Source organism: Salvelinus fontinalis, chromosome 10, assembly GCF_029448725.1.
Source record: "Salvelinus fontinalis isolate EN_2023a chromosome 10, ASM2944872v1, whole genome shotgun sequence".
In the NCBI taxonomy this organism is placed as follows: Eukaryota; Metazoa; Chordata; class Actinopteri; order Salmoniformes; family Salmonidae; genus Salvelinus; species Salvelinus fontinalis.
This window is the reverse complement of record NC_074674.1, coordinates 42,852,923-42,873,637: the sequence shown is the minus strand read 5'-3', so window position 1 is coordinate 42,873,637 and position 20,715 is coordinate 42,852,923. Positions and strand designations below refer to the sequence as shown.

General features: G+C 43.2%; 1 protein-coding gene across 1 annotated transcript in view; it reads left to right on the top strand.

The window, feature by feature from the left end:
- The window catches only part of dclk1a (doublecortin-like kinase 1a), a gene marked incomplete in the record, with an annotated part of 194,899 nt that overhangs the window by 81,269 nt on the left and 92,915 nt on the right, over positions 1-20,715 (top strand). Inside the window, 1 exon segment of the mRNA XM_055936842.1 lies at positions 12,268-12,367. Within this exon segment, the coding sequence (XP_055792817.1) occupies positions 12,268-12,367 (100 nt within the window).

Below are 20,715 nucleotides of genomic sequence, written 5' to 3'. Positions count from 1 at the left end.
CTACTGTACTGTACTGTACTAAACTCTACTGTACTGTACTAAACTCTACTGTACTGAACTCTACTGTACTGTACTTTACTGTACTCTACTATACTCTACTGTACTGAACTGTACTCTACTCTACTGTACTCTACTGTACTGTACTCTACTGTACTATACTGCACTGTACTCTACTGTACTCTACTGTACTCTACTGTACTCTACTGTACTGAACTGTACTGTACTCTACTGTACTCTACTGTACTGTACTCTACTGTACTGTACTCTACTGTACTGTGCTCTACTGTACTATACTGTACTGTACTCTACTGTACTCTACTGTACTCTACTGTACTGTACTCTACTGTACTGTACTCTACTGTACTGTACTCTACTGTACTCTACTGTACTGAACTGTTCTGTACTGTACTCTACTGTACTCTACTGTACTGAACTGTGCTGTACTGAACTCTACTGTACTGTACTCTACTGTACTCTACTGCACTGTACTCTACTGTACTCTACTGTACTCTACTGTACTCTACTGTACTGAACTGTACTGTACTCTACTGTACTCTACTGTACTGTACTCTACTGTACTGTACTCTACTGTACTGTGCTCTACTGTACTATACTGTACTGTACTCTACTGTACTCTACTGTACTCTACTGTACTGTACTCTACTGTACTGTACTCTACTGTACTGTACTGTACTGAACTGTTCTGTACTGTACTCTACTGTACTCTACTGTACTGAACTGTGCTGTACTGAACTCTACTGTACTGAACTCTACTGTACTGTACTGAACTGAACTGAGTCTATGATGCAATGATGTTACCTCAATTATTTTGCCAGGTGTAAATCCACTTCACTTACTGTTCAATAATCAAAATAGATTTTTTGTCAAAGTCAAGGTGTGATGTCATAGCTGACACCCCCCAGTCTTTCTGCAGACGTCTTTTGACTCTTCATTCTGAGCAGATATTTAACTGAGTTACAGGAAAACGTGTTCGTGTACCAACCTGAGGGTGATTTTACCGTAATTCTCTTCACCGTAATTTTGCATCTGCACAATTTTTCCAGTAAAATGTTTTTTTTTTGGGGGGGTAAAAATGTGAATCTAAATAGTTTAAAATAGTCCTTGTGCTTAGGGTTGTACTGTTTGTTAAACTTGAAATCAAATGTTTTTTGTTTGACATACATCATAAGTGGAAAAAGTTCTGTTACTTTGGTGAAATTGGCCATTAATAGATAAAAAATATTTTTTAAACTATTCCATCGGATCAATCAGAGTATGGTAGCAGCATCGTTAAAGCAGACAGATCTCCCACGAGCTCACACACTGTTTCACTGATCACAATGGTCAGTTTGGTTTCACAAGGAAATTGATGGATCAGTCCGGTGATCAATAAAAGCCTGAAAGCTAATCAATAACTTCATTCTAACATCCACATGTGTCTGTGAAACTAATCTACTGATACAGGCTATCAGAGACAGTCATTACACACTGTTATGAAACCCCAACATTATCCTCTCTAACACACACACAAAACACACACACACACACACACACACACACACACACACACACACACACACACACACACACACACACACACACACACACACACACACACACACACACACACACACACACACACACACAGTCCCAATGTGAATTAACAGTTACATAAGACAAACACTCATTGCTATGAGTTGAGTTCTCAGTTTCCGGTTCAGAGCTAAAACTCATTTTCTCTCCCCGTTCGCTCGTTTGGCGCCGATGAGGGGTAAAGTAGGACACACACATGTTCACACCCTCTTGGCTGTTTGTATTGGGGTTGTGTTGCTAATGCTGGGAAGCTCAAATCCGCTGTGCTGTTGTTTTGGTATTTTAGGTGTTTTACTGTGTTAGGATCCCCATTAGCTCTTGCGATTGCAGCAGCTACTCTTCCTGGGGTCCACAAAAAAAACAGGAAACATGACATAATACAGAAACATTAATAGACAAGAACAGCTCAAGGACAAAAGGTTCTGACTGAATACTGGGAAAACAAAACACAGACCTACTACTCCATTTATATTCATATATTACATTTATATTCATATGTTACATTTATATTCATATGTTACATTTATATTAATATATTACATTTATATTAATATATTACATTTATATTCATATGTTACATTTATATTCATATGTTACATTTGTATTCATATGTTACATTTATATTCATATGTTACATTTATATTCATATGTTACATTTATATTCATATATTACATTTATATTCATATGTTACATTTATATTAATATATTACAGTGGGGAGAACAAGTATTTGATACACTGCCGATTTTGCAGGTTTTCCTACTTACAAAGCATGTAGAGGTCTGTAATTTTTATCATAGGTACACTTCAACTGTGAGAGACAGTTGAAGTGTACAAAATTCCAGAAAATGACATTGTATGATTTTTAAGTAATTAATTTGCATTTTATTGCATGACATAAGTATTTGATCACCTACCAACCAGTAAGAATTCCGGCTCTCACAGACCTGTTCGTTTTTCTTTAAGAATCCCTCCTGTTCTCCACTCATTACCTGTATTAACTGCACCTGTTTGAACTCGTTACCTGTATAAAAGACACCTGTCCACACACTCAATCAAACAGACTCCAACCTCTCCACAATGGCCAAGACCAGAGAGCTGTGTAAGGACATCAGGGGTTAAATTGTAGATGGGCTACAGGACAATAGGCAAGCAGCTTGGTGAGAAGGCAACAACTGTTGGCCCAATTATTAGAAAATGGAAGAAGTTGAAGATGACGGTCAATCACCCTAGGTCTGGGGCTCCATGCAAGATCTCACCTTGTGGGGCATCAATGATCATGAGGAAGGTGAGGGATCAGCCCAGAACTACACGGCAGGACCTGGTCAATGACCTGAAGAGAGCTGGGACCACAGTCTCAAAGAAAACCATTAGTAACACACTACGCCGTCATGGATTAAAATCCTGCAGCGCATGCAAGGTCCCCCTGCTCAAGCCAGTGCATGTCCAGGCCCGTCTGAAGTTTGCTAATGACCATCTGGATGATCCAGAGGAGGAATGGGAGAAGGTCATGTGGTCTGATGAGAAAAAAATAGAGCTTTTTGGTCTAAAATCCACTCGCCGTGTTTGAAGGAAGAAGAAGGATGAGTATAACCCCAAGAACACCATCCCAACCGTGAAGCATGGAGGTGGAAACATCATTCGTTGGGGATGCTTTTCTGCAAAGGGGACAGGACGACTGCACCGTATTGAGGGGAGGATGGATGGGGTCATGTATCGCTAGATCTTGGCCAACAACCTCCTTCCCTCAGTAAGAGCATTGAAGATGTGTTGTGGCTAGGTCTTCCAGCATGACAACGACCCGAAACACACAGCCAGGGCAAATAAGGAGTGGCTCTGTAAGAAGCATCTCAAGGTCCTGGAGTGGCCTAGCCAGTCTCCAGACCTGAACCCAATAGAAAGTCTTTGGAGGGAGCTGAAAGTCCTTTATTGCCCAGCGACAGCCCCGAAACCTGAAGGATCTGGAGAAGGTCTGTATGGAGGAGTGGGCCAAAATCCCTGCTGCAGTGTGTGCAAACCTGGTCAAGAACTACAAGAAACGTATGATCTCTGTAATTGCAAACAAAGGTTTCTGTACCAAATATTAAGTTCTGCTTTTCTGATGAATCAAATACTTATGTCATGCAATAAAATGCAAATGAATTACTTAAAAATCATACAATGTGATTTTCTGGATTTTTGTTTTAGATTCCGTCTCTCACAGTTGAAGTGTACCTATGATAAAAATTACAGACCTCTACATGTTTTGTAAGTAGGAAAACCTGCAAAATCGGCAGTGTATCAAATACTTCTTCTCCCTACTGTACATTTATATTCATATGTTACATTTATATTCATATATTACATTTATATTAATATATTCACATTTATATTAATATATTACATTTATATTAATATATTTCATTTATATTCATATATTACAAATATATTCATATATTAACATGTCCTTCATACCTCTGGCCTGCTCGCCTCCCTACCACTGAGGAAGTACAGTTCCTGCTCAGCCCAGTCAAAACTGTTCGCTGCTCTGGCACCCCAATGGTGGAACCAACTCCCTCACGTCGCCAGGACAGCAGAGTCAATCACCACCTTCCGGAGACACCTGAAACCCCACCTCTTCAAGGAATACCTAGGATAGGATAAAGCAATCCTTCTGACCACCCCCCCCCCCACTTAAAAGATTTAGATGCACTATTGTAAAGTGGCTGTTCCACTGGATGTCATAAGGTGAATGCACCAATTTGTAAGTCGCTCTGGATAAGAGCGTCTGCTAAATGACTTAAATGTAATGTAAATATAGTACATGTATATTCATACATTACATGTATTTTTTATTTATTTTATTTTACCGTTATTTTACCAGGTAAGTTGACTGAGAACACGTTCTCATTTGCAGCAACGACCTGGGGAATAGTTACAGGGGAGAGGAGGGGGATGAATGAGCCAATTGTAAATTGTAAACTGGGGATTATTAGGTGACCATGATGGTTTTTGAGGGCCAGATTGGGAATTTAGCCAGGACACCGGGGTTAACACCCCTACTCTTACGATAAGTGCCATGGGATCTTTAATGACCTCAGAGAGTCAGGACACCCGTTTAACGTCCCATCCGAAAGACGGCACCCTACACAGGGCAGTGTCCCCAATCACTGCCCTGGGGCATTGGGAACTAGTTTTAGACCAGAGGAAAGAGTGCCTCTTACTGGCCCTCCAACACCACTTCCACCAGCATCTGGTCTCCCATCCAGGGCCTGACCAGGACCAACCCTGCTTAGCTTCAGAAGCAAGCCAGTAGTGGTATGCAGGGTGGTATGCTGCTGGCCAGAATTAATATATTGCATTTATATTCGTATATCACCTGTATATTCATATATACATTTATATTCATATATTACATGTATATTAATATATTACATTTCTAGTCAGTTGCATCTATCAGTACATACACACAAAATATTTAGGTCAAATAGTAGATCACATAGGGGAAAATCGCCATGATATATATACATATAGTTTTTTGCTTTGCTTTCACTTGCACAATATGAGATGGATAGGAGTTCCATGCAATCTTGGCTCTGTATTAAACTGTATGTTTCCTTGAATTCGTTCTTGTTTCGTGGACTGTGAAAAGCCCCCTGGTGGCATGTCTGGTGGGGTAAGTGCTGTGTGTAAGTTGACTCTGCAAATTATTTGACATTTCAACACATTATTGTTTCTTATATACTGAACAAAAATATAAACGCAACATGTAAAGTGTTAGTCCCATGTTTCATGAGCTGAAATAAATGATCTCAGAAATGACCCATATGCACAAAAAATGAGTATTTCTGTCTGTAATAAAGCCCTTTTGTGGGAAAAACAAATTCTGATTGTGTCACGCCCTGGCCTAAGAGAGCCTTTTTATGTCTCTATTTGGTTTGGTCAGGGTGTGATTTGGGATGGGCATTCTATGATTTTGTTTTCTATGATTTTGTATTTCTATGTTTTGGCCGGGTATGGTTCTCAATCAGGCACAGCTATCTATCGTTGTCTCTGATTGTGAACCGTACTTAGGTAGCCCTTTTCCCTCCTTTCAGTGTGGGAAGTCGTCTTTGTTTGTGGCACTATAGCCTTAAGTTTCACTGTCGTTTTTTTTTTTTGTTTATTGTTTTTGTCGGCGTCATCCTAATAAAAAGGAATATGTACGCTCACCACGCTGCACCTTGGTCCGGTTCTATCGACGTCCATGACAGATTGACTGGGTTTGGGTCCCCAGTTGGTGGGACTGGCTACCAAGTGGGTGGGCCTATGCCCACCCATGGCTGAGCCCCTGCTCAGTCATTTGAAATACATAGATTAGGGCCTAATTTATTTCAATTGTCTGATTTCCTAAATTGAACTGTAACTCCGCAAAATCTTTGAAATTGTTGCCTGTTGCATTTATATTTTTGTTCAGTCTGTTAACAAGATGCGACAGTCTCTCCTTTACTCTTAGCCAAGAGAGACTGGCATGCATAGTATTGATGTTAGCCCTCTGATAACAGCAAAGAGCAAGATGTGCCACTCTGTTCTGGGCCAGCTGCAGTTTAACTAGGTCTTTCCTTGCAGCACTGGACCACACGACTGGACAATAATCAAGATAAGACTAAACTAGAGCCTGCAGTACTTGCTTTGTGGAGGTTGGTGTCAAAAAAGCAGAGAATTTCTTTATACGGACAGAACTCTCTCTCCCCATCTTTACAACCATTGAATCTATATGTTTTGACCATGACAGTTTACAATCCAAAGCAACACACAGTAATTTAGTCTCTTCAACTTGCTCAACAGCCACATTATTCATGATCAGATTCAGCTGAGGTCTAGAATTTAGGGAATGATTTGTTGCAAATACAATGGTCTTAGTTTTAGAGATGTTCAGGACCAGTTTATTACTGGCCACCCATTCTAAAACTGACTGCAACTCTTTGTTTAGGATTGCAGTGATTTCACTAGCTGTGGTTGCTGACATGTATAATGTTGAATCATCTGCATACATAGACACACAGGCTTTGTGTAATACTAGTGACAGGTCATTAGTAAAAACAGAAAAGAGTAGAGGGCCTAGAGAGCTGCCCTGCGGTACAACACACTTTACATGTTTAAGAGAGAAGCTTCCATTAAAGAAAACCCTCTGAGTTCTATTAGATAGATAGCTCTGAATCTACGATATGGCCGAGGTTGAAAAGCCATAACACATACGTTTCTCAACAGGTTACGGTCAATAATATAAAAGGCTGCACTGAAATCTAACAGTACAGATCCCACAATCTTCTTATTATCAACTTCTTTCAACCGATCATCAGTCATTTGTGTCAGTGCAGTACATGTTGAGTGCCCTTCTATATAAACACTCTGAAAGTCTGTTGTTCATTTGTTTACAGGGAAAATAGCATTGTATTTGGTCAAACACAATATTTTCCAAAGGTTTGCTAAGAGTCGGCAGGAAGCTGATTAGTCGGCTGTTAGAACCAGTAAAAGCCGCTTTACAACTCTGGGTAGCGGAATGACTTTAGCTTCCCTCCGGGTCTGAGGACAAACACTTTTCTCTAGGCTCAGATTAAGATATGTCACACAGGAGTGGCAAAAGTGTTCAGAATGCCTCAGTAGCTTTTCATCTAGGTTGTCAATCAATACCAGGTGGTTTCTCATTATTGATGGACAACAATCATTTCCTCCCGCTTTCTCTTCCTTATTAAGGTTGTTTATGCATGAGTATGATGGCTCACTGTTTGTTGTTGTCATTTCCTGTCTGAGTTTTCCCACTTTGACAATAAAATAGTCATTAAAATAATTGGCAAAATCAACAGGTTTTGTGATAAATGCACCTTCTCATTCAGTGGAAGATGGAGTTTAACTAGTCTTTCTGTCCATAATTTAAATGAAAGTACTCCAAAACAATTTCCCATCATTCCCTTATATTAGGGGTGTAACGGTACACATATTCGTGCCGAACTGTTCGGTACGGGACCTTGTTCAGTCTGCATTACATTACATACATTAAACAAATATATATCTAGAAAAAAAATAAACATTAGGCCTATAGCCTATGCCTACACTGCGTTGTATGCATCTTGAGTAAATCTGTGCTGAAAAAAACATTTCCGGCTTTTCCGTTAAAACAATGAGCCTGTACGCACGTTATAAAACAACTTCTAACTGGGGTATTTCAAACTGTCCTTTTGTGAGGCGCAGCCGGAAACTAGTTCTGTATGACGACGAGAGGTGGGGTCGATAAACCAGGAGGATCCTCCATTATCATTTAAAATCTCCAGTTTAGGAACATTTTGGCTTCCCAGTAGATTACAACGGCGAGGTACAGAGAGTTATGGGATAAAACGTCAACGAGAATAGCCTATGCAGCTGCCAACACCTCAAATATGTTGACACATTTATTCAGGCATCACCCCAGAATACCGTAGCAAGACAGAAATACAAAGATACAGCAAGACAACCTCTGCATTCAAGCAGCACTTGGCAGCTGATTTTGACCTGGCCAAATAAATTACAAGAGCGATATGTAGGCTTATGTTTTATCATTTTTACAGTCTTTGGTTTATATCGGCTATCCACCCATGGTTGAGAATAAGTGGTTTCAGCACCTCGTAAAAATGCTCGAGACACATTATAAATGTCCCTCTTGCACCCATTTCAGCAAACAGGTAGTACCCGCTATATATCATCATACCAAAACCGTTTGAATTGTGCTGCGATTACTCAACAGTCACAAGCCCATCACATTACCTCGAAGTGGGAGATGTACCGTGCTACAGACACGCCCACTCTAAGAGAGTCACAACTGCGCCTCTGGCACCGCCAGGGCAATCTGGTATCCTTGGGACGTCCCTAGCCTAAACCTAGCCTTAACGGCCACTTCAGAGGACGCTGTCGCACCTAATTCCTGTCCTAGAAAGGATATTCTCATTTAGGTTCCAGCTCGATGCGAATACATATTCAGGAATTGGGGGGTGGGAACATCGTGGTGATGTTCACTTGGAGTGGAGAAATAACAAGTAACGTTTGCTGTAGTGCACTGACTGACAGCTGTCAAACTAGTTAGCTAGCTAGCATGCTAACCGTAGCCAGCTAATGAAAGTGATTTGAGCATCATTTCAGTTAAGAAAGGCATACTGCTTGTCAGGTGAAAATAATTATTTCAGAAAGACTACCAGTCAAGAGATGTCTTAGCTAACACCGTGTCTATACGAGCTGTTGACATGTTCAGGGTTTGTCGTTTGTCTGGCTTTTTTTTAGTTTGACAATTCAAGTGAAATCATGACGGACATGCACACGGACATTATCAAATAGCTGGCTATATTCCTTGTTCTCTCTGTTATCATTTCAGTAAGCTAGTTGGCTCTATATATCAATGCATGATGTAAATTGCGGCCACGAAGCCGCTATAGACATATTAAAAAATATAAGCTCTGGTAGTATGGATAGTCTTAACTATTGAATGGTTTGGAGCGTGTATTAAAGCAATGGGAGAATTCGTTTGGCATGGCCCGTTGGGTGTAGATTACTTTTTAGGGTCAATTGCAAAATGAGCAAACCCTGCATAACCGGGCCACGCAAAACGAATGTGCCTAAGCCGTTTGTGGTCAAAACCATTCATTTCGGAGCGACGGGGGAGGGCGTGGTTCTAAAATGCAATAATATCACGCAATTTGACCATGTATAAAATGGTTGTATATATATATATTATTTTTTTTGGATGCAGACTAGCTCAACAAATAAGTGCAATTTGACAAATGATACAACGGATTATTATAATTAGCTGGGGGGGAAAAAGGGGAGGTACAAAAACACGAGTTCCACCCCTTATTTTAATTTGCTCCATGGCAACGCAGCCAAGTGAAGGGTTGTCACTAGTTAACACAGCCGTTTTCATATCAATGTGATTTTTAAACTCTATAATTTGTTTACAAGCATGATAGCTGTTCTTTTTAGTTTATGGTTAACACAGCTTGTTGGCCATTAACCAATCTTAATTTCTCATCTAGTTCAAATCACATGAAAACATCCAATTGGTATTTACAGTAAATGTCCACCTCCAACATGGCAACAAACGCAGTTAGTGATTAGCTGATAATGGAATCGGAATGGATTCTAAGCCATTAATTGTGTGGAAACTCATAAACTGTAGCTTTCTAACAGGATTTGTGTGTGTTTTTTAATTATTTTTATGTAGGGCTCATGCAGGAATCAAAACCAGAATCCCTGCCACAGGGCAAAGTATATGTTTCCAGAGGGGGGAGTGTTACCTCATCAGAATAGGCCTTTAGGTGTTCCATTTCATTAGACACATGTCCTGTCCACGCTGAACACATCATTAGAGACGGATAGAGAGCTGATGTTGACACCATTAGGATAGGCCTATAGGTGTTCCATTTCATTAGTCCTGTCCATGAGTGAGATTTGAGATCATTACAAAGTGTTACTATCATTAGGAATGGCTGGCATCATAAAGATTGGCCTGTATGTGTTGTACTGTTAATTAATATAGATCTGTATGTGTTGTAGATAGAGAGAATTGATGTTGACACCATCAGGATAGGTCTGTAGGTGTTGTAGTTAGAGAGAACGTATGTTAACACCATCAGGATAGGTCTGTATGTGTTGTAGATAGAGAGAACTGATGTTAACACCATCAGGATAGGTCTGTAGGTGTTGTAGATAGAGAGAACTGATGTTAACACCATCAGGATAGGTCTGTAGGTGTTGTAGATAGAGAGAACTGATGTTAACACCATCAGGATAGGTCTGTAGGTGTTGTAGTTAGAGAGAACTGATGTTAACACCATCAGGATAGGTCTGTATGTGTTGTAGATAGAGAGAACTGATGTTAACACCATCAGGATAGGTCTGTAGGTGTTGTAGATAGAGAGAACTGATGTTAACACCATCAGGATAGGTCTGTATGTGTTGTAGATAGAGAGAACTGATGTTAACACCATCAGGATAGGTCTGTAGGTGTTGTAGTTAGAGAGAACGTATGTTAACACCATCAGGATAGGTCTGTATGTGTTGTAGATAGAGATAACTGATGTTAACACCATCAGGATAGGTCTGTAGGTGTTGTAGTTAGAGATAACTGATGTTAACACCATCAGGATAGATCTGTATGTGTTGTAGTTAGAGAGAACTGATGTTGACACCATCAGGATAGGTCTGTAGGTGTTGTAGTTAGAGATAACTGATGTTAACACCATCAGGATAGATCTGTATGTGTTGTAGTTAGAGAGAACTGATGTTAACACCATCAGGATAGGTCTGTATGTGTTGTAGTTAGAGAGAACTGATGTTAACACCATCAGGATAGATCTGTATGTGTTGTAGTTAGAGAGAACTGATGTTAACACCATCAGGATAGGTCTGTATGTGTTGTAGTTAGAGATAACTGATGTTAACACCATCAGGATAGATCTGTATGTGTTGTAGTTAGAGAGAACTGATGTTAACACCATCAGGATAGGTCTGTAGGTGTTGTAGATAGAGATAACTGATGTTGACACCATCAGGATAGATCTGTAGGTGTTGTAGATAGAGAGAACTGATGTTAACACCATCAGGATAGGTCTGTATGTGTTGTAGATAGAGCGAACTGATGTTAACACCATCAGGATAGATCTGTATGTGTTGTAGTTAGAGATAACTGATGTTGACACCATCAGGATAGATCTGTAGGTGTTCTATATCATTAGACATTGATTCCATGCTGAACAGGGTGAGATTTTAGATTATTTTAGTAGTATCATTGCAAATGGCTGACAACACACACACACACACGCACACGCACACACACACTCGACAGGATGGAGCTTCTCTTCCTCCCAGGGAAGGCTTGCCGCTCAAAGACCTCTCCATCACAACAACTCCACAGTGTCGCCCTCCCAGAGTGCAAAGAACCTTTACGTAACCCTGGACAACACCCTGTCGTTCTCCGTAAACATCAAAGCAGTGACTCGCTCCTGCAGGTTCACGCTCTACAACAGCCGTAGAGTACAACCCTGCCTCACACAGGAAGCTGCGCAGGTCCTAATCCAGGCACTTGTCATCTCTCCTGTCTGGACTACTGCAGCTCACTGTTGGCTGGGCTCCCTGCCTGTGCCATCAAACCCCTACAACTTATCCAGAATGGAGCAGCCCGCCTGGTTTTCAACCTTTCGATGTTCTCCCATGTCACTCTGCTCCTCCGCACACTCCACTGGCTTCCAGTCGAAGCTTGCATCCACTACAGGACCATGGAGCTTACCTATAGAACAGCAAGAGGACCTGTCCCTCTCTACCAGGCTCTGATCAAACCCTACACCCCAACCCGAGCACTCCGCTCTGCCACCTCTGGTTTCTTGGCAGCTCCCACTCAGTCCAGTCCAGACTCTTGTCTGTCCTGGCACCCCAATGGTGGAACCAGCTTCCCCCTGAAGAGTCCCTGCCCTTCTTCTGAAAGCACCTGACAACCAACCTCTTCAAAGAGTATCTTAAATACCCCCCCCCCCCCCCCCCTTTCTTGCTTCGACTTTGCTCTGGATAACAGCTTCTGCTGAATGATCCACATGTAAATGTTAATGCATGATCCTCTCCATGTGGCTGCACTGCTGTGTGTGTTTGTGCGTGTGTGTGTGTGACCTCTAACCCTCCTGTCTCTGTGTTCCACCAGGTGACATGTCTCCAGGACTTCTTCGGTGACGAGGACATCTTCGTGGCGTGTGGACCGGAAAAATACAGATACCAAGACGACTTCCAGCTGGAGGAGAATGGTGAGATACCTCACTTCCTGTGTGTGTGTGTGTGTGTGTGTGTGTGTGTGTGTGTGTGTGTGTGTGTGTGTGTGTGTGTGTGTGTGTGTGTGTGTGTGTGTGTGTGTGTGTGTGTGTGTGTGTGTGTGTGTGTGTGTGAGAGAGAGAGAGAGCCCCTGTCTTTTTCTTTGACTGTAAAACTTTTCCCTGTAAATATACAGCATTATCCTTACCGTAAAACATATTAGGGCAGCGGTTTCCAAACCCAGGGGTCACGACCTCATATGGGATAATGTATACACAGAGAGCAACTGGCAGCAAAAGATCTGAGCACAGAACTCTGAGATATACAGAGATATACTGTGGCAGGTAACTTACATTTGTAAACTACATCAAACCACATCCATTGTGCTCACGCCTGTTCACAAAACAATGTGGAGATATGAGATCAGAGCATGACAACACTATTTCATTGGTGGTTATCGACGGTGTGGAAATAATTGTGGAATTGCTAGAGGAGGCAATGTCATTCACATTGGATATGAAGGAAACAGGAAACTGCACACTGCTCTTGATAGTATCACTGATCTTTAAAACACTTTACGTTTCGGCCTCGCGGCCTTCGTCAGAGCTTTACGTATCGGCCTCGCGGCCTTCCTCAGAGCTTTACGTATCGGCCTCGCGGCCTTCGTCAGAGCTTTATGTATCGGTCTCACGGCCTTCCCCAGAGCTTTACGTATCGGCCTCACGGCCTTCCTCAGAGCTTTATGTATCGGTCTCACGGCCTTCCCCAGAGCTTTACGTATCGGCCTCGCGGCCTTCGTCAGAGCTTTATGTATCGGTCTCACGGCCTTCCCCAGAGCTTTACGTATCGGCCTCGCGGCCTTCGTCAGAGCTTTATGTATCGGTCTCACGGCCTTCCCCAGAGCTTTACGTATCGGCCTCGCGGCCTTCCTCAGAGCTTTACGTATCGGCCTCACGGCCTTCCTCAGAGATTTACGTTTCGGCCTCGCGGCCTTCCTCAGAGCTTTACGTATCGGCCTCACGGCCTTCCTCAGAGCTTTACGTATCGGCCTCGCGGCCTTCCTCAGAGCTTTACGTATCGGCCTCGCGGCCTTCGTCAGAGCTTTACGTATCGGCCTCGCGGCCTTCGTCAGAGCTTTACGTATCGGCCTCGCGGCCTTCCTCAGAGCTTTACGTATCGGCCTCGCGGCCTTCCCCAGAGCTTTACGTATCGGCCTCGCGGCCTTCCTCAGAGCTTTTGTGAGTTTTCTTTAAAATTAGCACCCTTATATAGACCTAGCCCCACCCACATCGAAAGGGGGTTGGAGTCGAAGGAAAAACAAATAAGTGCTACCAAATATAAAATATGCATTTCATAAATATTCAAATAAAGTGTGTAAATAAGACGTTTTAAACACGTCTGTAAAACCACAATGAGGACATAAACCTACCGAGCAAGTTTTCATTAATCATTGGGTACATCGTACGAAAAACATCAGAGTAATCTTAAATAGGGACATAATTCATGTTCAAATTCACAACATAACATAACATACATAGGCATTTCATCATTAAGTCCTTTCGGAAATAATGTCTGGAGGGTAAAAATCCCCCAAAAACATTCTCTTTTACTCAGCGTATTATTAATATCACCTCACAATGGATATAAAAAACAAACTTTGTTCACTTTCTGTGAACATAAAATGCGTCTCCTTGCCGATGCAGCAGACATATCTGGGGAACTGAATGCAAGCAATGCAGGGGGAATACAACAACCTTATACAGGTGAGCGAATCAGCAACATCCGTTCTGACTGTGTTCCTGGGTCAGTTGACATGCCGTGAAATCCAACAGCTGATCGAGCTGTCATGTGACCTCATGCTGTAGATAACAACATTCGGGGGTTCTTGACTTAACCAACACAAGATAAGTACTGTGCCGTCTCCCTCCGAGCATTAAAACTCATAGTACAATGATTCAATGCTGTCGTCTGCATTAAAAACAAAGTATCGATCCAGGTTGGATGTGACAGGAGAGATGAGACCCCTGACTTTGAGAAGCTCCAACATGACATGCATTAGTGGTGGTGAGGTAAGAGACATTATGAGGTAAGAGACATTATGAGGTAAGAGACATTATGAGGTAAGAGACATTATGAGGTAAGAGACATTATGAGGTAAGAGACATTATGAGGTAAGAGCCATTATGTGAGACTCATTTGAAATTGACTGTCATAGACAGTAACATTAACAGTATGTGATGGTGAGTTGAGAAGACAATCAGAAATACTGTTAGAATGTTTTGCAATTGACTGCCATAGACCCACATTAAAAAAGTTAACATTGGCTCTTAATTACGTCATTTGGTTTGGTCGTTGGCCAAAAAACCCTTAATTACAGCATTTTACGGTGAAATTCGAGCAGTATTTCTGTAATATAGATGCTGTTATATATTTTACATTACTATTTTCCTTACTGTAAAACAAATTACAGCATACAGCATCCCTGCTGTAAATGTACAGTGAATTCATCCCTGAAATCTAAATGTAAAAATAAAAATAATACATTTTTACATAAAATAGATTTATTTCAAATTGTTAACAATATTAACAAAATAATTGACAATAGAAGTAACAATAGTTAACACATATGTAACCAAAAAAGAGCATCATTACAACACTCATTACAACACGATACTGTGTGCCTGTGTGTGTGGGGTGTGGGTGAGAGAGAGACAAAACGAGAGAGAGAGAGACAGAGTTAAGATTGGGATTGGGTACAATCCTAGATCTATGATCACGGGCAACTCTGTTCAGAGTAAGGGGGTTCAGAGGCAGTGAAACACACAACGGGACGGTTTGAGCAGGAGAGCATCCAGGAGAGAGAAGTCACCGCGGCATCAGGTGTTCCTCATCGGGCTCCGTAACAAGCAACCTCAATTCTGATTGGTCAGCTCTTCTCACCCCGGGGACAAGCAAATAAAAAGAAAGAACAGAAATGAGAGACAGAGAGCACCAGGGCTGTTACTCTGTGGGTAAAAAGACAGGGGATAAGAGACATAGCAAGCTGAGTGTCATGTACAGTACTTACCCCACTAGAGGTCTTCATTCAAACTCAGTGTGCTCTTGGAAGAATGGGGCAAGGTAGGGGTTGAGCACAACTGGCTTCCTCTGGGCCACCTTGTCATGCATCATCTTGGGGTGATTGAAACCTACAGCATATTATTCCAATACAGTTTATGAAATCAATTGAGGCGTTGAACAAATACAAATAAGCACTGAGCACATTTTTTGGTCTTGTGAGCAGAAACTTGAATGTTGTGAGAATTTTGTGCAACTTCCGGCCTGTGTTTACAGTGAACACGGAGGCTGTACCCTTACAGTTTTAGAAAGTAGCCAATAGGCTATTGTGGCTATTGGAGCATAATGTAGGCCTACCAACAAAACCAATGGAGCGAACACAATGTAGGCTACCCCTCTGCCAATTAGTCTCCCGAGTGGCGCGGCGTTCTAAGGCTCTGCATCTCAGTGTTAAAGGTGTCATTATAGACCCTGGTTCATTCCCAGGCTGTGTCACAACCAGCCATGACCGGGAGTCCCATGGGCCGACGCACAATTGGCCCAGTGTCGTCCGGGTTAGGGGAGCGTTTCCCCGAGGTAGGCCGTCATTGTAAATAAGAATATGTTTTTGACTGACTTGCTTAGTTAAATAAATATTGTTAGGTTCTTATTTTTCAGAGTAAATAACCCACGGACACTAGAGAATCTTAACCAAGTTTAATTCTTCCCAAATGTTCTGTACAGCTGTAATCAGACAACCCAACATTTCTCCCATCTCAGATACATGTATATATATCCCCCTTAAGACACTCCTCCGTCTCTCCAATCCTTACATCTTATGGTTCTACAGGGAAAGAGTAACAGGATACTAAACCCTTATTACTCCCTTCAGGGGATCTGACCTCACCTCCTGACCTCAACCCCTCCTTCACCTAATCCACAGATGTCCATCTGTCTCCCCTGTATCAACACGTTGCTCTCCTCCCGTCTCCACCCAACACATTCCAAAGCCGTCTGTCTCCCCTGTATCAACACGTTGCTCTCCTTCCGTCTCCACCCAACACATTCCAAAGCCGTCTGTCTCCCCTGTATCAACACGTTCCTCTCCTCCCGTCTCCACCCAACACATTCCAAAGCCGTCTGTCTCCCCTGTATCAACACGTAGCTCTCCTCCCGTCTCCACCCAACACATTCCAAAGCCGTCTGTCTCCCCTGTATCAACACGTAGCTCTCCTCCCGTCTCCACCCAACACATTCCAAAGCCATCTGTCTCCCCTGTATCAACACGTAGCTCTCCTCCCGTCCACCCAACACATTCCAAAGCCGTCTGTCTCCCCTGTATCAACACGTTGCTCTCCTCCCGTCGACCCAACACATTCCAAAGCCATCTGTCTCCCCTGTATCAACACGTTCCTCTCCTCCCGTCTCCACCCAACACATTCCAAAGCCGTCTGTCTCCCCTGTATCAACACGTAGCTCTCCTCCCGTCTCCACCCAACACATTCCAAAGCCGTCTGTCTCCCCTGTATCAACACGTAGCTCTCCTCCCGTCTCCACCCAACACATTCCAAAGCCGTCTGTCTCCCCTGTATCAACACGTTGCTCTCCTCCCGTCTCCACCCAACACATTCCAAAGCCGTCTGTCTCCCCTGTATCAACACGTTGCTCTCCTCCCGTCTCCACCCAACACATTCCAAAGCCGTCTGTCTCCCCTGTATCAACACGTTGCTCTCCTCCCGTCTCCACCCAACACATTCCAAAGCCGTCTGTCTTTCTACAGAGAACCATTCTTCTTCTCTATCATTTATTTAATATCTCAATGTTCAAAAGGTCGAATCCAACTATATATATATATATATATATATATATATATATATATATTTGGCTTATATGCATATTCAAACCTGTCACAAAATACAAAACTGCCCCTTTGATTAGGACATAACCTTTTTACCTGACTGGCTTTTCAAAGACAGCTTCAAATGTAGCCTACATTGCTGACCTATACTTACCTAGAACTGGGCTAATAACTCGCTAAATAGCAAAGAATAACAACAAAATCACAATCATCTTGCAAAGTTAGATTTGTTTTGGTTTGTTGCGTTCAAAAGGGCCTTATATAATGTTGATTGGATCACAGAAAACAAACATTCATCTACATAGTGCAAACTAATGGTGCGAACTCAGTCAAATCTCTTGTGTCTCTGCACAGCCCGGCATTTGTTCCTGCGCGGCTGTCCTGGAGGTGACTGGTCACATGGTCACACAGCTCAGAGAGAATATTGCTCTCAACATTTTCCTTTCTAGCTGTGCCACCAAATGTTTGAATACTACTGGTACAGTGAACAGGTGTTCTCCTGACCTGACATTCTCCTGACCTGACCTGACATTCTCCTGACCTGACATTCTCCTGACCTGACCTGACATTCTCCTGACCTGACCTGACATTCTCCTGACCTGACATTCTCCTGACCTGACATTCTCCTGACCTGACATTCACCTGACCTGACATTCTCCTGATCTGACATTCTCCTGATCTGACATTCTCCTGATCTGACATTCTCCTGATCTGACATTCTCCTGACCTGACATTCTCGTGACCTGACATTCTCCTGGTCTGACATTCTCCTGATCTGACATTCTCGTGACCTGACATTCTCCTGATCTGACATTCTCCTGACCTGACTTTCTCCTGATCTGACATTCTCCTGACCTGACATTCTCCTGACCTGACATTCTCCTGATTCTCTTACTAAATATTTTCTTTCTCTCCTCTCATCCATTTTCAAAAGGACCACCACATTGCTGTTACACAACATCAAAACAACTTCCGGCGCCGACCGAGATGGCTGCCTCGCTTCGCGTTCCTAGGAAAATATGCAGTATTTTGTTTTTTTATGTGTTATTCCTTACATTGGTACCCCAGGTAATCTTAGGTTTCATTACATACAGTCGGGAGGAATTACTGAATATAAGAGCAACGTCAACTCACCATCGTTCCAACCAGGAATATGACTTTCCCGAAGCGGATCCAGTGTTTTGCCTTCCACCCAATACAATGGATCTGATCCCAGCCGGCGACCCTAAGCGACGCCGTAAAAGGGGCAAACGAAGCGGTCTCCGCCGACAGAAACAAACATCTTTCTGGTAAGAAGATGGGCGAGGGTGTATGCCTTATGATTAACGAGACGTGGTGTGATCATAACAACATGTAGGAACTCAAGTCATTCTGTTCACCTGATCTAGAATTCCTCACAATCAAATGTCGACCACATTATCTACCAAGGGAATTCTCTTCGATTATAATCACAGCCGTATTAATTCCCCCCCAAGCAGACACATCGATGGCCCTGAACGAACTTTATCTGACTCTTTGTAAACTGGAAACCACACACCCTGAGGCTGCATTCATCGTAGCTGGGGATTTTAACAAGGCTAATCTGAAAACAAAACTCCCTAAATTCTATCAGCATATCGATTGTGCTACCAGGGCTGGTAAAACCTTGGATAATTGTTATACTAACTTCCGCGATGCATATAAGGCCCTCCACCGCCCTCCTTTCGGAAAAGCTGACCACGACTCCATTTTGTTGCTTCCAGCCTACAAACAGAAACTAAAACAACAAACTCCATCGCTCAGGTCTGTTCAACGCTGGTCCGACCAATCTGATTCCACGCTTCAAGACTGCTTCGATCACGTGGATTGGGATATGTTCCGCATTGCGTCCAACAACAATATTGCTGAATACGCTGATTCGGTGAGCGAGTTCATTAGAAAGTGCATTGACGATGTCGTAGCCACAGCAATGACTAAAACATTCCCAAACCAGAAACCGTGGATTGATGGTAGCATTCGCGTGAAACTGAAAGCGCGAACTACTGCTTTTAACCAGGGCAAGGTGACCGGAAACATGACCGAATACAAACAGTGTAGCTATTCTCTCCGCAAGGCAATCAAAAAAGCTAAGTCCCAGTATAGAGACAGAGTCGCAATTCAACACCTCAGACACAAGAGGTATGTGGCAGGGTCTACAGTCAATCACGGATTACAAAAAGAAAACCAGCCCCGTCGCGGACCAGGATGTCTTGCTCCCAGACAGGCTAAATAACTTTTTTGCTCGCTTTGAGGACAATACAGTGCCACTGACACGGCCCGCTACCAAAATCTGCGGGCTCTCCTTCACTGCAGCTGAGGTGAGTAAAACATTTAAACGTGTTAACCCTCGCAAGGCTGCAGGCCCAGACGGCATTCCCAGCCGCGTCCTCAGAGCATGCGCAGACCAGCTGGCTGGTGTGTTTAAGGACATATTCAATCAATCTTTATCCCAGTCTGCTGTTCCCACATGCTTCAAGAGGGCCACCATTGTTCCTGTTCCCAAGAAAGCTAAGGTAACTGAGCTAAACGACTACCGCCCCGTAGCACTCACTTCCGTCATCATGAAGTGCTTTGAGAGACTAGTCAAGGACCATATCACCTCCACCCTACCTGACACCCTAGACCCACTCCAATTTGCTTACCGACCCAATAGGTCCACAGACGACGCAATCGCAACCACACTGCACACTGCCCTAACCCATCTGGACAAGAGGAATACCTATGTGAGAATGCTGTTCATCGACTACAGCTCAGCATTTAGTAGTATAGTATAGTACCTTCCAAACTCGTCACCAAGCTCGAGACCCTGGGTCTCGACCCCGCCCTGTGCAACTGGGTCCTGGACTTCCTGACGGGCCGCCCCCAGGTGGTGAGGGTAGGTAACAACATCTCCACCCCGCTGATCCTCAACACCGGGGCCCCACAAGGGTGCGTTCTGAGCCCTCTCCTGTACTCCCTGTTCACCCACGACTGCGTGGCCATGCACGCCTCCAACTCAATCATCAATTTTGCGGACGACACTACAGTGGTAGGCTTGATTACCAACAACGACGAGACGGCCTACAGGGAGGAGGTGAGGGCCCTCGGAGTGTGGTGTCAGGAAAATAACCTCACACTCAACGTCAACAAAACAAAGGAGATGATCGTGGACTTCAGGAAACAGCAGAGGGAGCACCCCCCTATCCACATCGACGGGACAGTAGTGGAGAAGGTGGAAAGTTTTAAGTTCCTCGGTTTACACATCACGGACAAACTGAATTGGTCCACCCACACAGACAGCGTTGTGAAGAAGGCGCAGCAGCGCCTCTTCAACCTCAGGAGGCTGAAGAAATTCGGCTTGTCACCAAAAGCACTCACAAACTTCTACAGATGCACAATCGAGAGCATCCTGTCGGGCTGTATCACCGCCTGCTACGGCAACTGCTCCGCCCA